The sequence below is a fragment of the Lichenostomus cassidix genome, chromosome 1 (assembly GCF_008360975.1).
Source record: "Lichenostomus cassidix isolate B80296 chromosome 1, HeHo_3.0, whole genome shotgun sequence".
NCBI classification, from domain to species: Eukaryota; Metazoa; Chordata; class Aves; order Passeriformes; family Meliphagidae; genus Lichenostomus; species Lichenostomus cassidix.
This window is the reverse complement of record NC_139479.1, coordinates 69,283,161-69,300,927: the sequence shown is the minus strand read 5'-3', so window position 1 is coordinate 69,300,927 and position 17,767 is coordinate 69,283,161. Positions and strand designations below refer to the sequence as shown.

At 38.4% G+C, this 17,767-nt stretch overlaps 1 protein-coding gene across 3 annotated transcripts in view; it reads left to right on the top strand.

Moving 5' to 3' along the window:
* The window catches only part of CDK8 (cyclin dependent kinase 8), a 75,482-nt gene that overhangs the window by 13,055 nt on the left and 44,660 nt on the right, over positions 1–17,767 (top strand). For all 3 annotated transcript variants that reach the window (XM_085062675.1, XM_085062666.1, XM_085062656.1), the window contains exon 2: positions 10,428–10,503. In XM_085062675.1, coding sequence (XP_084918801.1) covers positions 10,428–10,503 — 76 coding nt within the window. The remainder of the gene's footprint in view (positions 1–10,427; positions 10,504–17,767) is intronic.

The window sequence follows — 17,767 nt, the reverse complement described above, 5'->3', positions numbered from 1 at the left end:
AATTACTATGGAGTGGAATGGAGCACAAAGCACAGTGCCATTGTTGCTGTAAGGCTTCAGTATTGTTCAGTATTGTAGGTGCTTTTAATTCCTTCATCACAGGCAGGATATAGTACACCAAAGGAGGACCAATGTCAGTACTCGGGAATGTGGAGTGGTGTCTGTGTGAAAACTTCAGTCATTCCCATGGACAAGGACTCTTCTGTCTGTGAGAGCAAGGGACAGGCAAAGTCTCTGAAATCCTCAGTGTCATCAGGAAGATAGGAAGCAGGTGTTCAGTGACTGGATACATTTTTGAAAGAAAATTCCATTAAGGGCAAATAAATAAAACAATCTGTGAACTTGTAGCTTCTGCAGTACTAAGTTTGTGATTGTTAGGCAAAGTTGTGACTGTAAAGACTTATGGAAGTTTTTTTTAAGCAACAAATATGTTGCTTCTTCCATGTAAACCAAATAATGTCATAAATTTGACCACTGAAGAAAAATGGACTAACAATAGAAGTTACCCAATTAAATTATGGTTTTCTGGACTGTGGACCTATGCTTTAGCCGTGTTTGTTGATGATGCTTTGAAATGCAGTGCTCTCTTTATGCAGCTTCTAGTTTCTGAAGTGATACAAATATTGAGGTGACATAAGAGCAGTCTGTGAAGAGAAGGAAAGTGCAGATGAAATACAGCAATCTTTTCCTTTAGAGATAATTTGTGTAGGCACTTCTTGTTTTGCTTCCTATAAAAGCACTGGTAAGACTGCCATGACCTTTAGTAAAACAACTTGGAGCTTTGAGCCTGGAGTAGGGGTCTGCTGCCTATCAACTAATCTCATAGGAATGATCTTCAAAATTGTGTGAATTTAAAACTTAGGTTTTAGGCTGGCTGTCAAATTACAGTTTTGTGTGTTAAGAGAGGAGAAGATAATCAAATCCCAGGGATTCTCTCCTCTGTGGAAATTCTGTGCTGGAGTTAATTGCGGGGCTAGGGGCAAGATTGGCTTTCTTTGGTTTTTTTTTTTTTTTGGGTTTTTTTTTTTTGTTTGTTTGTTTTTTATTTTGTTCATTTGTTTGCCTGTTTTTTTTTAAATTATGGACAGCCATTCTCCCTGTGGTTTTACCACCACTAGAAAACAGGGTGTGAAGTGAGTGGTATCTTGCTTTTTCTCCTCCATCTCCATCCCTCTCCTCTACTCAGTCCTTTGTTGTCTTTTGCTCTTACCACATACTTTATTAGTGCTGGTTTTGGTACTCATCATACCCTGCTGTAAACTGACAAAATTTGTTAACTCATGTTAGTGAACTTAACTGATGTTAACTTATTTTCTAGGAGCAGATATCTCTTAGGAAAATGCAGGAGGTGAATCATGTCATCGAGCATGGCACAGATCAGAGCTGGCATAAAGGGAGGGGATTTTTTGGCTGGGAGCAGCAAGGCAGAGATGTTGAGAGAAGACTTTCCTTTTGACAGCAGCAAATTCTTAGATCAGAAGAACCACATGTACAGTGCATCATTGAATTTATTTGGCTGCTTTGAACTTCTTGCCAAACTACATGTTGTGGCAAAAGTTGTTAATTAAAAAAAAATAAATCTGAGAACAAAAAGAAAAAAGTGAATCAGTAATTGCCATTCACCACATCAGCCGTCTGAAAAGCCCTGGTGTTTATTGGCTTGCCTGTTGATGGTTTTTCCTCCAGCTTTGGAAATTACCTTTTCTTTACCCACTAAAAGCTCTGATTACTGGAGGATTTATTTTGAAGTAGAATATATTCTCAGCATAAGCCTTGCTGTCTGATAAAAATAATGATGCTGTTCTGGCCCAGTGATCTTGCCATGTCCTCCTAAGTATTTTGGGAATGGAAAAAATATTGATGCCTTAGCTAGACCTTTAATAAATTCAGTTCTGTTAGTGCATTTCCCCCTGGAATAATTTCTTTGTGTTAGCATTTTGGTGAGTAATATGGGGTTTTATTATCACGTGACATAGTATAAAATTAGATCCGAGTCTATGAAACCAGCTTCAGTCACAAACTGTGCACCTTATCTGCTCCTATCCTTTTGTAAAGGTTTTTCTTTTTTTTTAAAAACACACAGTATCTAAAAATTGCATATTAAAGTGTTAACAAAACTCAGTCATTCTGAAGCATTACTTTTCTTTCAGGATAAGCTAGATGGGGGGTGGGCAGCAGGGGGCTAATAAGAACAATGAAGAGTACAAACTATCTTATTTCCCTACTTCTGAATATGCTGTCTTGTGCCTCTGTTTTTCTGTGTATTGTGTACTTTGTCTTTAAAAGGGAAAAAATGCAACCCTTACCATGCAAATTTATTAAAATGTCGCCATAGGGATAAGTCTAATTTTTTTTCTTCTGCTAGATTGTTCAATGTTTATATTTTTAATATGATCTTTCTATTACACCTTAAGTTAAATTTTGATTCAGCTAGAACTTATTGACAAGCTTGTAAGATTTTATCTCCCTAGCGTTAAGGCATATATTTTTGTTATATCTCTGGAAGAAAATAAGAGAAAGGGAAGAACAGCAGGGTAATTAAAAATGAAATATGAAGTTTCTGTCAACTTTTCTGAGTTTTGCATTGTGCAAGTTTAGCAGGGGTGCTGTATTGTTTGGAGGCTCCATTCATCTCTGTCTGATTCTAGAGAGTTGATTATTACTTTTTTTAAAAACGTGCTTCTGTGCATTTTTATTCACATTTTTTAGTGTATCTCACATTTAAAGTTGGGGGAGTAAATAACATTTATTTCTGTAGAAATAGGGAAGCAGTCTGAAATCTCCCCTTTGGGAGTGAGCACTGTTGAGAAAGTGTGTAAGACTGTAAAGAGGTTCTGGTGTTGGCATCTGTGTTAGAATGGGTGGAAGGTTCTGCTTCAGGTGGCAAGGACAAATATGTAAGAAGTCGCACTACTTCATAGACTGAATTTATTCTCATCTGCAGACTGACTATTTCCAGTGGAACTTTGTTCCCTTGTATTCCTGGAAAGAGATTTTCCTTTGTTCTCATGTTCTCTTTGCAGGTAACTTTGTAGAGAAGAGTTGTAAACTACTTTTTTAAGCTGAAATAATTAACAAAATAGTTCAGATTCACAGATTTTCTGACTGGGTTGTATTATTCATAATCCTTTCTCATATATTTATACATAAGAGGCTTTCATGACAGAATCAGGGATTTTATCTCATTTTTGGCAGATTTCTTCCTTGAAAGGAACAAGCTAGAATTTATGATGGATAAACTTTAAGCTGGTTGTAAATACATTTAAATACCCTGGGCTTGAATAAATCTGAACTTTTAAAAATAATCATGCTTTGGTTGTGTAGCACACAGTTTATAGTAGAGAAGCTAATGTTAACCTATTTCCTGTAAGTTTTAATACATGTTATAGAACTGCTGCATTTTTCAAAATGTTTTTAAGTTTAGTCAAACGAAGAAGTAATCTGAGCTAATGTTTATCTTTTGATTTTGTTTCATCCAACTTATTTAGCCAGTTTAACTGAGATGTGCTCACAATCAGAAACCCAGGAGTGGCCCTTGTAAAACTAATTATTTGTAGAACAATCAGATTTTGGAAACTTGTATTTATAATTTGCGTAGAGCATCAGTGAAAGTAAAACAAGTTTCAAGTCCTTCTTAAACAGCTATACGAGAAGAACATAATTTTAGTTGATATTGTTTCCATATTTTGAAAAATACGTGGTTTTAGAAGGAATGAATTTTTCCAGTGATCATGGTTACTTCTGCAGGGGGTGCTGCACTAAGCTTCAGCCTTCTGGCCAATGTGGATGTACTGCATGCAGCTGGTGCAGAAAAAAGTACTGTTTAGAAGATAATCTAACATCATTCTAAATGTGAGCAGGAACTGCTGTACTTCTGCTATGTCTGCTTTTTGTCTTTAGATAACTCCGGTGCTCATCTGAGCACTCAGCAGGCCACTTCAGCTTACTAATGGGACAGGAAGTGTACCAGAGAAAAATCTGGAAATACCTTTCTGAGTAAGCTCAGAACAAGCCCTGAACAAGCTCATCTCCATCAGAAAATGAATGAGTGCCTGGGCTCTAGCACAAAGGACAGGAATGTATGTGTGTGTGAAGATGGGGTTGTTTCAGCAGCAACCCACTGACTAAAAGCAAGCCATTGTGCAAAACTTCACTGATATTTTTCAGTTCTTTTTGTCCATGTAATTGGAAGAGATTTTGATGTATGAAACCCAGCAGGCTTTGTAAAAAAGAAATTACAAGAAGGTGAAGTGGTTCTCATTGTATTACTGTTAGCTCAGATTTTTTCAAGAGAAGGATTTACAAGATTTGTTCTTTATTTCAGTCTTACTTGAAGGTACACGGTCAGTGATGAGACTTACTGTGTGTGCTAATTAGTTTGACTAAAGTTTTGACCTAAATGTGTTTCTGGGAAGTCAGGTGCTTATAATGCCATTTCTCAGCCATGATACCAAGTAGTTACAATCCCTTTTTTTGTATACAATTTATTTTCTGCTGATGCACATAATTTTTGCTATTTGTCTGTTACCTTCTATCCTCACTGAACTGTTACATCTCATTGTGCAGAGTTATACCTGTTCAGCATTGTACATTGAAATGTATGCAGTGATAACCACTGGGTTCCATACATTTTAATGTTTTTACAATTTGAAACTTTTCTCAGTCTCAGCTGTTGTGCCAATAACCCTTAGTAAATTTAAATCTTACTGCATTCTTCAGTTATAAAGGCATTTTATGTGCTTGTTGAGGTTTAACCCCAGCAGCTCAGCCTTACACAGGCTCTCTAATTTGGCTCTGCGTGTATGATGAAATCATGTCACATACTTTGCTAAGGTCAAGGTAACATCCAGTGCATTTTCACTGTCCATGGAGCTATTTCTATCATTGGATGGGACACTCAGGTTGATGAGACACAACTTAGCCTCGGAAAAATCCTTGCTAGTCGTTCCCAGTCATTTATTTTCCTTTATGGGCCTGAAAATAGTTTCCCAGCAGGGTTTGCTGCATAACCTTTTGATGGACTAAGATTAGGGTGGTTGGCCTATAATATCACTGAACCTTTTTGCCCTTCTCAAGGAGGGTCCTGATATCTGCCCTTTTCTAATCATCAGGAATATGCCAGTGAGCACCATGACCTTTTGCAGATGACAGAGTGGCTTTGCAATGACATTTGCCAGTGCTGTTAAGCACCCTTGAATGCAGCCCACTTGGTCACATCAACTTGAGTGTGTCCCGTTTGTTGACATTGTCCCAAATTTTGTTTTCCTCTACTTCCTTTCACTTGGCCTATGCCACTGGCATTGGGAATGTGTAGTTGTGAAAGTGTACCGTGATGTGAAAACCAGTGTCAAGAAGGCACTGAAAAGCTCAGCTTCTCGAGTCCTTTGTCCCTTGGTTGTCCAACGCACTTATTTTCTGGGTTGGTAGTTAATAGGTACAAAATGCAAAGTAAGTAGAACTCCTGGTATAAATAACTGACTCTGGCAAGATTATTTGGTACCATGAATGTGGTGTTGGAAGAGAAAACATAATTCTATTTTTGCAAGTCATTTGAATGTGTACCAGCTCTGCCCTCATCTTGCTGCGCTTTCTAGAAATAATGTGTTTTTTTGGTGTGTGTTTAAACGTTTGCTGTGATTGTAGCATGGGCATAAAGTATAAATGTATTAAATCTTCCATCTGTAAAAACTGCATTTGTGCATTTGTACACTTCCCAAGAACTGAATTTCTATTTCCTGTAGACTCCATTGCATCTCTTATATGACCAGGGTGATTTCCATTTGTTTAGAAACAAAACCAAAAAATACCACTGCTGTGACCTGGGAGAAGAGGCAGGGGATGATGCCACAAAATGAAAATGCTAAGTCTCCTAAATGTTGTAATTTGCTGTTGTGTTTGATTTTCATAATTTAACATACAGAAAGGAAAAAGAACCCCCTATTCGTGTTTTATTGGTAGGTTTATTTTTTCATTATCAGGTTTTTTATTTTTTAGGTAATAGGAGGCATAAATAGGTATGAGATTACTTAGCGTTTCTGTAGAAGAGATACTGCATTTACAGTTCCCTTTGGTAGTTGAAAACTACAGAGCCTATCTCCCTCACATATTTACCTGCAGTCAGATTTTACATTTCCTTCTTTATAGACAAAACTATTCCTGCATTGTGACCAGTTAATTTTGAATTTGAGATTTTTAACTGTAATGTAAATTTAGAATGATCATCACTGACTTAAAGGCTTTGGTACTTTATTCTGCTATATTTATTAGTCAGATGAATTTTGAACTATTCTAATGATTTGAATAAAGTATGTATTATAGTGTTGTATCAATACACTTCTACAAAATTTATGGTATGTGAGATGAAATGACAAAACTGCTTTTTTATCTGCTTTTTATGTAATAGGCCTCCTTTCTTTTACTTCTTTTTTTTTTTCCCCCCCCAGAGGCTGAATATTTTTTATGATGCTGTTGTATGTCCAAATTCAGTAGAACTTAGAAAACTACAATGTTTAGAAGCAGCATTATAATAAAAACTTGAAACTCTTAAAGATGGCAAATTTTTGTTTTAGTTTAGTCAAGCTGTAAGAGCAACACCTTTTATACTTTTTAATGGTAATTTAGTGGGGGGTTTTCTGTTGTTGTCAATAAAGTCAGCTGGAAGTGGTGTTGCAGGTAACCATTTTTTTCAAGTTTACGCCTCTCATGTTAATGTTGTCCCTCTGAGGATTTTCCACAAGGTTATGTAGTTTGCTCACGACTACAATAAACACTTGCTGTTGGCAGCAGCAGTGTGCAAAGTGAGTTTTCTTATTCTTGCTGCTCTCATGCCACTTGTTACTACTGGGGAGCACCACGGTGTTGAAGATGCCAGCCTACTTAAATGCAGGAAAGTAAGAATAAATTGGTACAAAAATAAGTGCAGATTGACCAGCTTTTCTAAACCTACTGATAGGTGGATGAGCAGCTGAAATTACTTAATGTTTAATTCCAGGCAGCAGAGAAAGAGAACAGATTTTCCCAATGTGACCTCTCTGTTAGAAGGAAGAAATTTAGTTGAATTGAGTCTTACTGCGCCCTTAAAATGCAGCTTGCTAAGTGGCCCATTTTATTACTCACAGTTGGCTGTGGAAGATGTTTATAAACAGGGCTTTTTTCTTTTTTCTTTTTTTTTTTTTTCTTTTTTGTCTTTGGATGTCTCTATCTTCAAACTTCTCTTTACCTTCAGAGAAGGAAATTGCCCATATCCAAAATCATGGAGAAGCCATGGGTTGCATTACCATTCTAAACAGACTATTGGCAAAACATTTTAGTAAGTTTTGTAAAATAAGCTTGGTCATTGTGTTTGGACTCTGGTAAACTCTTACTGCTCCCTTTAAAAAGTATTTCCCCAGTTCCCTTGGCTCCCAAAGAATTACACTGGGTTTTACAATGAAAATATCAACTTGGCTCAGAGGTAAAAGTGGGATATTCCTACATCTGTGAATGGAAAAGCTGGTACTTGTGGTGGAATGGGGTAACCATGGCGTTTTAGCAGCCTCAGCGTAGAACATATGTTAGAAGTGGGCTAGGAATTGGTTTATTTGTATCTCAACTGTGCCACTGCAATTCAGAGAATGTAAGTCTTAGAAGCCTTTGGGATTTTTTCTCCTTCTGGAGGAGAGTGTAGCGTGGTGCTAAAAAATGTGCTTTATCCCTAATCTTAATTTATTTTCCTTCTTTTTACCCTGCTTATATTTCTTGTAGACTGCTTGGGTAGGAGGACCCAGCAGAGGCCACTTGGTCTGGGTTCCCACATGTAGCACCTGGGCAGAGCGAAGGAGGGAGCAGTTCATTCCCACAGCCCTTGGTCACTGTAAGGGCAGAGCAAGATTGTACATTGAAGCTCTGGATTTCAGCTCTTACACTGGGCTTTAATATGAGAAGATTAATTTTCAGTGACTTCATCCATTGCTTTGAGGAGACCAAATGCTCTGTTCTTTAAGCCACCCTGTTGAATTTCAGCATTAAAGCCCTCATTGTGAAAGAGTTAACATACACAGCTGAAAGAGTGTTCTTCCAGTTTTGTTCTAGGAAACAGCTGAGGGTTTTTTTTTTTCTAAAAATTTCCGGAGAAGGTCTGCCATCTGGTATGGAAAATTTTAATCCAGATTTAATTTGGCAAAAATTTGACCAATTAAAAGTAGTTGTACCATCTTAACTGTATGGCAGGCTTCACTGTAGACAGTGCTACCAGAAGTGCTTGTAGTATCGCCAGTTATATGGTAGTACTTCCTTCATACTGCCTTGTCCTTCAAATACCTTGAAATATAAGCAGATAAGCAATAGGGCAATGAGGATAACCTTTAGTCTGACCCATTTAGTTCTGTCAGTGGCAATGCATGTAACAGTAGCAGCTGTGTGGTAGCACTTCTCTTGAAATAGAGGTCTTTCCAAACACCTCAAAACTAAGTAGGTGAGCACATAGGGCAATGAGAATAACCTCTAGTCTGATTTGTTCTGCTTCATATATCTATCCAGTAACAGCTGGATAGCTAGCGATTGCTAGCTAAGGCAGATAGAGGGTAAAACAATTTTTAGCTGAGAAAATGTCCCTCTTTTTCTTTCAGCAGCATTGGAAATCTCTGTGCTGGAAAGCAGGTTGGGGTTATGTTCAGAAGGTGCTCATGGAGTGGACCGTAACTCCCTTATCCACCATGGATTTGTGTAATTTGATCTTAAAACCAAATTACCAAAGATAGATCATCAAAAGAACAAATTGTGTAACTTGATCTTAAATCTGTTTATACTTTTGATCCCTGTAATATTCTTATATCATGAGTTTCACAGTTCAGCTGTGTTCTTAGTATCATAATGATTTCTTGGTTTTGGGCTTCATGCAACTTGTTTTCATCTACGGTATGTGTGTACTCTGGGGGATTGTGTAACACCTTGTTTTGGCCACGTAACAGTTGGTGCTCAGCCCTGTCTCCTTCTCTTCCAGACTGGCAAGTTTTAAGGTTTTGTTATGTGGAAACTTCTTAATACCTTCTATCGTTGCCTTCCCTATTATTTTTTCCTTCTTTTTGTGTCAAATGCTCTATATTTTCTTGTTTTTCATCTTGCTGCATCCATGTAATTGCCCCCTTACTGAAATCTTCTCTTGTCTGCTAGCTGTTTGTTCCTTCTCCTCATTATCTGTGTCCAGATTTTATCCATTAATTTCCCACTTTTTTCTCTCTTCCCTAGGTGGTGATGAATAGGGGAAAGTGTGTGTTTTGGGTAGGAACAAAGCAATTCAAAGCTTTGCAGATGGTGAGAGCTGGAAGAAACAAGTGCATTTGTTCCCAGTCCTTAACTACAGTTTAGTTTTATTTGCCTTAAGGATGTTTGAATTGCATTTTTTAGGGTGGCTCTTCACAGCTGTGAAAGCTGGATTCATTAAAAATGAATAAGGCTTCTTATGTAACTAGAGATTTGAGGCTGTACAAGTGCTCCAAATATTGAATGCAATACTGTTAAGTGTCATGCCCCCCAGGAGTGCTGTGAATGCCTGCCCACAAGTGGGAAGGACAAGAATTCAATCTCTTAAAAGTTTTGAGTCTTTAAGGCTGAGAATGGGCAAGGGTTCAGTATCTTCTTTTGTTGCAGTGTATCTCTTCTGGATTTTGCTTTTGCTAGCTGGAGTTGCTAATAGGCTTGCATTTAAATAAGTGGCTCTAAGGTACATACTGGTTAAAGCACAGGGAGGGCACAGTATTGTTTTTTAGTGTTATATATATTTGAAGCTGAACAAACTTTTCATAGAATCATAAAATGGTTTGGATTGGAAGGGACCTTCAAGGTCATCTAGTTCTAGCCATCTGTGCCAGGGACAGGGTTACTTTCCACTGGAATCCACTACTGGATTCTTCAGATTGCTTAAACATCTGGTGGTGTTTTTTAATTAATCTTGGCAGTTTTATTGCCTTTGTAGCAACAAAATTTTAAGGTGCAGTTTGGTGCCTATGGGAAAGAAAAATGATTTAATGTGATCTTAGTTCTGGGCTACTCAAGAATTCATTAAAATGTGGGTGAGACTTACTGTGTCCTAGAGTAATACATTTGTGTGAGATAAAGCCCTAGCTAGGCTTATTGCTAATATGTGCTAATTGTTTGCTTTGTTTCCTTTTTAATAAGAGAAGGAAGAAATGTTAATCATTGCATTTAAAAAAGAAAGTTTTTAGATCATCTCAGCGTAGTGAGAGCAGACTTACATTTAAACTTTATTGGGGTGTTGTGGTTAGCTTACAGTTTAGATGGAAATGCAGACATTTAACTAGTAAAGAATCAAAGGAAAATAAAATGCATAATTTGTATTAATTAGAAACTGATCTCTGAATGGTGCTGAAGAGCTCACTTTGAATTCACAGTGCAATTAAAAAAACCCAAACTTCTTTTTCTCTTCACAGGAAAGATGATAAAGATTATGCTTTAAAACAGATAGAAGGTACTGGAATTTCCATGTCTGCATGCAGAGAAATAGCAGTAAGTAACAGCTCTTTTTACTAGCAAACGGACTTACTAAAAGTTTTAATTTGTGCGCATGCTGGGTTTTGTTTGCTGAGTCATGTTATTCTGCTATGGGTGCTATGCCTTTATCATATGGTTATAAAGTATGTACAAATGTCCTGGAAGATTTTAGGTACCTGTTATGTTTGCTGTCTAAAATTGACAGTGTTTTAAAGTTGCAATGTACTGCCTGCCTCAGGGCAGGTTATACTTAAATGCAGCAGTTTAAAAACATGATTGGAGTTAGTGACCTAAATTACACATTTGGTCTGACTTTTAGCATTAGTACTTCAGTTCTTTTCCATAAGAAATTAGTTCTTATTCTCTTACAATGACTGAACCATTTTAACTTCTATTTAAGTGAAGGTTTCAGACTAAACTGACACTGTTGTTGTCTTGTAATGCAACCATGAATGTTATTCAAACGTTTTCTTCAATTTTTCAGGTTTATATTTGTATATTTAGTATTGTTAGAAACTGGTGAATAATGTAGTCTAGTTATAGTTTGTGAGAAGCTTGCAAAGAAACACTGGAAAAACCAGTATTATGAAGCTTACCTGTTGTATATTCTTATGTTTTATTGCTGCTTGGGTTCATTGTTCTTGAAATGTTTAAAATGAAATTGCTTACTAAAAGGAAATGCACATAACTTAAGGGTGTGTGTAGGAAGGGAATAGTTTATTTTCAGTCCATAATCTTCAAGAGTGTGAAACTTTACCCCAAATTTTTCATTGACTGAAGCTAGTACTAGGCTTTCCCACTTAGTCAAATTCCAGTTGGCTTCGTGATATCAAAAATGTTAGTCCTTGAACTGAGGTGAAAAAAATGAGGCACAAAGAATATTCCTTAGGAGATGTTCTTTTTGTCCAGTGGTGAAAGCTGAGCCCTCTGCTATCGTAGACATCCGTTTGGAACGAAAGGAGCAGAAAACAGGGTCTTAAATTTTGTTACTTTAAACTGGGCAGAAATTTTCCAAATACTGTGACTCAGGCTGTATGCCTTTAGGAAATGTCAGCTACCATTTCAGAGGGATTTGGGATAAGTTTTTGTCTTTCTGCAATGATTTACCTGAAAAGATTTGAAGAGTTTGTTCTGCTTGAACTTGGCAGGAGGAGCCTGGCTGGTGTTAGGGAGATGTCTCTGCTCTGTGTATGACCCTCACTCAATTTCCGTGTGTTACAAGAATCATTAACTTGGCTGACAGTCCAGAAGGATTTGGCCTCATTCCTCTTGGGCAGCAAGGTCCTCAGTATTGATGGAAAAGCAGTGAGCAGCAGGGGGGCTTTTTCTGTGCTCTGAGCTGCTGCAGCATGTGCCTGTTGAAGAGAACAGTAGATCAACACTGAGCCCTGTGGGACAGGCTTGGTGAGGGAAGGAGGGAACATAGTATTAATATCAAAGATGCCAAGAAAGCAAGTATCAGAGCAAAGAGGGGAGTGGAGGCCAAGAGCAGGTGTAGAGATAGAAAGAGAAACCTCAAGCAGTGTTTCTTGAGCTGCAGTTGACTTTGCTCCTGGTTATGCTTCCAGGCTTGCAACTTCTAATACTGTAGTTGAATTTTCCTGCGGTTGAATTAATAATTCACTATGGACTTCTGGGTTTGAATTTGTTTCTTGTCATTCTTTTGATGTTGCTGTTTGAAGTGAACAGGAGAATTTTTTTCCCCTGGAATGGTGTTGTTTATTTTCATTCAATTAAATAGATTTTTTCCACCATTCTATCAATTAATATTGTAAAAGGAGCAAAATGAACCTCACATGGAAATGAATCCAATTGATGATAATAATCATACTATTTATATTGACGATGTGGGTTTATGTAACACGTGAAAATGCTACTGAGTTAACCAGCAGTGTTGTACCCTAACATGCAATTTGTATATATAACTAATAAAATTATTTGTTGTACTTAGAAAGTCAAGGCTGCATGCCAGACGTTCTTACAGCATGTTCTGGACTACCCAAATTAATGCATTTGGAGAGTGTGGTGGTGTTAAGAGGAGCTAGGATGACTTGGTTTGCATATGAGCTGTATCCATTTCAGTTTCTCTGGAGAGCTGAAGCTTGTATATTCTCCTCTGTGACAATCTGGGAAGAATGTAGTTTGATATAAATCCCAGTGAAGCTCTTGTTTTTACAGCTCTGCCATGGCTTTTGTCTTATGATGACTAACTTCAGTTTTGGAGTGTTGAGTAACTTTTTGTCGCTGTTGAGCAGCTAGCAGAGTAATGAATGCATCGGTTCTCAGTGGCAAGAAGGAATGACCTTTATTGTTTTGATTTCATCACATATATAGAGTTCTCAAAAGTCACCCAGATTGGTCAGTCAGAAGCCTTCCCCCAGGCCTGATTGGCCAGGCCTGCACTGCCCAAGTTCTGGGACACTGTTCCAACAACATCCAAACTTTATCTTTATTTATAAAACACAAGAAAATTTCTCATGGGAAAAACCTGTGCTAGCCACAACTTTTATATTTAAAAATGCCCATAACTTACTTTAAGACATCTCTTTGATGCAGACACCTGAGTTGGAGAACAATGTAAGAAAAATAAAGAAACTATTGAAATTCATCAGTTAAAGGAAAGGTTTGAACTAGGTTAGAGACCTGAGCTCAGACGGCTGAATCAGTTATGGGATGAGCTCAGTCTCTGTGTATGAAAGACTTCCTTTGTTTCAGTACCTCCTGTAGCATGAGAACTTAGACCTAATGTTCAAGAAGCTAACTAGTCTCTTACTCAGTTTAAATAAATTATTTGTTTGGGGTTTTTTTGTTCAATCATTTGAATTTTGATTTTCTTCAACTTTTTTTTTTGCTTGGTGGAAAAAAGGTTACTGTGGTAATTGAATCAGTGTGTTTCATATCAAGCTAGTTGAAGAGTTACATTTTTCCTTATCTTCGCCCCATTCATCCACCATGGTAAACATTTGTGGATCCTGCCTCTTTCAGAGCCTTAACTGAGTGTTTGGCTGCTCATATCTTCTTCTCTGCAGATCTGTGCACTGCGTGCTATGCTGTGTATCTGTTTTGTGATCTGCAATTTCACTTCTGAGGATTTAAGCAGGCACCAAAAACTGCACGTTCAGCATGCCAAGAGTTGAATTTGTGTTAGATGGGAGAGCAGAGGGACAGAATGGTGAGAAGATTTGTATAAAAATATGCAGAATGTACAAGCTCAAATGATTGATTCCTCGTCTTCTGATTTAATCACGTGGAAGAAAGTCATTAAAGCCTATCCACCTGGAATAGTGCAGCAAATGCTATTTCACAGTTCGCAAAGCAGAATTCTTCAAGGCTGTAGAAAGCTGGAGTAGTTAACCAGGCTTTAAATAGAGCTTTAGGATTTTTGGCTTGGGCAGTTTCCTGTACAGGAGTCTTAGGTTTTGAAGCAACCAAGTGACTTGCTGACATGTTTTGTGTTGATTAGCATTTCTCATTTAGTTTTATCAGGTTTGCAAGTACTTTACTTACGTATGCTTCATTTGGCTAGTGAGGAGTTGCTTGGGTTGAGGCTTTGGTTGGGATTTTTTCTTTGTTTGTTTTCTGTTTTATTTAGTTAAGGGAGCTATGAGGGTTTTCTTTGCTTTTTCTGTTTATTCTTTTTACCAGATTTGCATGTAATTTATTTATTGGTGTCTTGTTAGGTAAACAGAATAGCTGTGAAGAGGAATTGCTGGGTGTGGTAGTAGACACTTTCAGTGGTGGAAATGCTGAATGTGGCAAAGCAGATCTGGGGTGGACAGTGCTGTCTGTGCTCTGGCTGTCTCCTGTCTGTTTTGTGTCCTTCAAACACCATATCCAGCTTGTGCAAGTTAGAACAGCCTTGGGGCTGCAGGGGATGGAACAGAAAACTGCAGAACAATAAGCAGCTGGCTTCTTTTGGTTGTTTTCACTCTTTTTAGGTCTGCCTTGGAGGCATTCCTGGGATCTTTGTTTCCTGTTGCAACAAGTGCAGCTGTTACCACAAACGGTGATGTCCTCTGTGTTGGATCTAGTGGCAGTGTGACTGTAGGTTGAGGACCTTCATCCTCGCCCAAGGGCCAATGAGCAGTTTTGTTCTTTTTGTGGAGAGAGCAAGCAGAATTGAATCAGCCTTTGGATGTGCTGTTGCTTAACATACCTCATGGCAAAGGGAGAGCCTCTGCAGCAGGCCTGCTCAGCTCTGCATCTGCTCTGTCTCCATGGCTTTCGCCTGGGCTCGAGGGTGGCAGAGGTAGAGACAGAGGCAGAGCAGCAGACCTGGCCCCCGTGGCAAGAAGGGAGCTGCTGTTGAGGAGTGGGCTTGCCTTAGTTGACCTTGGTGGAGGAGGCTGCTCTAGAGGGGAGTTGATCCTTCTCACACACTGGGGCTTCCATGCCCTGGGTGACACCATGTGATTATCAGGTCTTTCTTCCCTCTGCCCGTGGAAGGGATGGAAGAGGGGTGTAAGGGCTCTTTCACTACCATTCTGAGGATGGCTCTGATCTCTGCAGCCTGCAGCAACCAGAGGGACCCCATGAGGCAGAAGCCAAAACTGGGTGACACCAGGATTTATCCTCTTCGATACCTTCCCCTGGTAAGCAACAAATAACTCCCCCAGTGAGCTTGCCTGAAAAGATCCTGAACCAGCTGTGTGGCAATGAACAACAGTTGGGTGTAGGTTCCTCAGGTTGTGGGGGCTGTCATGTCCCTTCCATGCTAGCAGTGAAAGCAGTTTCCCATGAGAAAGACCAAACACAGAAATCACTTAAATGACTGCATGTCTTCCTCATGTCATGGTATAGTTTCTTGTGCAATCTTTCAAAGTAGTGAAAGGTAACAAAGTGTTGAGGAAGACAGATGTTTGATTTGATTCTTTTTGGCATGTTTAATGATTCTCAAATGCTTTCGTTTAATACTGACATGGTGTGTAAAATAAAAGCTGTGAATGAGTACTTTACCAAACTACATTACTCATCTGAAAACAGTATTCTTGAGAGATTTAGTATGAAGGGACAGTTATTTTTTGTTCTCTGACAGTGGGACAAAGATACCAACTAAATGTTGTAATTAGAATCCTTAGAAATCATAATGTTTTCTGTGAACAGCAGAATTTGTCCAAGCTTGACATCCAGTATCTGTCTCGTCTGGGTTCTTCATCCACCTTCTTACTTTCAGAGATCGTTTAATAACACCATGAATGTGTTTGGAATTAGAAGTGCTAATAAATACTGATTTTCGTGTGACATGACATAGGACTCATTTATTTTAGAAGCTGTGGAAGCTAAAAAGAAATGTGGGGTTTTTTCCCTCTTGACATTTTGTGTTGTCAGGCTTCTTTTGTGCACATTTAGGACTTAAAAAAAATCAAAAGAATAAAATATACAACCTTGTGAAATTGTTGCTTTGTCTGAAGAACTGGAGCTTCAAAAATGTGTTGTCAGCTTCATAATAAATTCTTGGAGTGAGCAGTATTATAACTTTCTGTTACAATGCCTTTGTAAGCTTTTATTTGAACACTTCTGAAAGGAAAACAGCATGTACTTTCAGCAGGTATTTTGTCCTTTTTTAGTGCTGTTGAATGTCTGACTCACGAGAATGTAAAACTAAAATTGTGTTTACATTGAAGAAAACAGATCTTGAATCTGCTGCATAGCAGCTAAGCCAGCCTGGGATTTGAGAAGTTATATAATAAAATTTGGGGTTTAGTTTAAATAATAAGGTTAAAGTACTTGAGTAGAGCTCCACTGTTTCATAGGAAACTAAGAATAGTGAATATTTGAAATTTTTTAATAATTTTTGTGGCTTATTGGGTGATATCTTTGGAGTCATCATATCCTACTCCTGCTCTTGTAGACAAGCAAAGGGTACCTTAAATTTAGCAAGCTATGAGTTAAACTTGTAAGGAAAAGAGATCTCTGAAGGCAATTTCTGAGTAATGACTCTATGAACATTATTCTGCCTTTAAGCAAAAATTAATCATGACTAATTCGTACTCATTTGTACTTACCATAATATTGTCACTTAGTTAAAATAGCTCTCCTCTTCTGCTCGCATTTTAAAGAGAGAGATTCTTCTCTGCTTTGTTTTGGCAGGCTATAAGCATTTTGGCCTGGCTTGCTGGTTTTCTTCAAGCTGTAGGCTCTCCCTTCCTTTGGCTGTAGGGTTGGGCTTTCTTTGCCCTGTTGCAGTTGTAATTAATCTTCCCTGCATGGGCCAGAATTACACACAGTGTTTCAGGTAATGTCTTCTTGCTGCCTCTACTCATCTCTTGTAGCACTAGTTCCCCTGGCACCTTACCTGCTACAGGATGAGTAAAATTTGCCATTCGCCTTCCTGTCTGAAAGGTGCTTTTCTGCATCAACTGCAATCTGCTTTGTCTTCCAAGTCCCTGTTTGCCCATTTTTCTATTGCAAAACCATGGCATGACTGTTAATATATGATGCTTGTTGCTGGATCCTTTGGTGAAACTGATGTGAACTTTTTTGAAGCATGAGATGATGAGTAGAGTTTGAATTTATGCCATCAAACTAGCCAGATAATACAATAGTGACTTTTGCTTAAATGAATATTTGATTGATACTGCCAGTGGCTTTGTGTGTAGCCAGTTTTCTGACTGTCCTAAGGCTTGGGAGAAACGTGCTGCATGGCACTCAAAGAGCAAGAAGCTGCTTTTTCTAAAAGAGCTGATGTCATGACAGAGGGGAAACTCCTCCTGAGCCAGGTTACCTGGCAAATCACTCTAACAATTGTTCTCCATTATAGGATTTTAGAATTGTTTAGGTTTGGAAGGATCTGTATCATAAAGTCAAACCATTAACCCAACACTGCCAAGTCCAGCACTCAACTATGTCCCTCAGGGGGACCAACACATCTTTGCATGTTTTAAATACCTCCAGGGGTGGCAACACAACCGCTTCTCTGGGCATCCTGTTCCAGTGCTTGACAAGTGTTCTGGTGAAATAATTTTTCCTGATGACTGATCTTAACCTCCCCTGTGCAACTTGAATTAAAGAAGTAAGGATGGTGATACTGCAAGGCTACATTTTGCAGGTTAACATTGCCTGTGGACCATGAAGATTAGCAAGCATCAAGAGTGGGGGTGAAAGACCATTTGCAGTAGAGCTAGAAATCCTCACTTATGTGGGGAGTGTGGTGCCTTGGCCTGTGAGAAGTGTTGTAGTGGTAGAGAGCTTTACGGGAACTGTGGGAATATCACTGGAGGAAACAGGTTATGTTCATAAAAAATGGTGCTGACTTCAGCTCATATTTTATGTGAAAGAT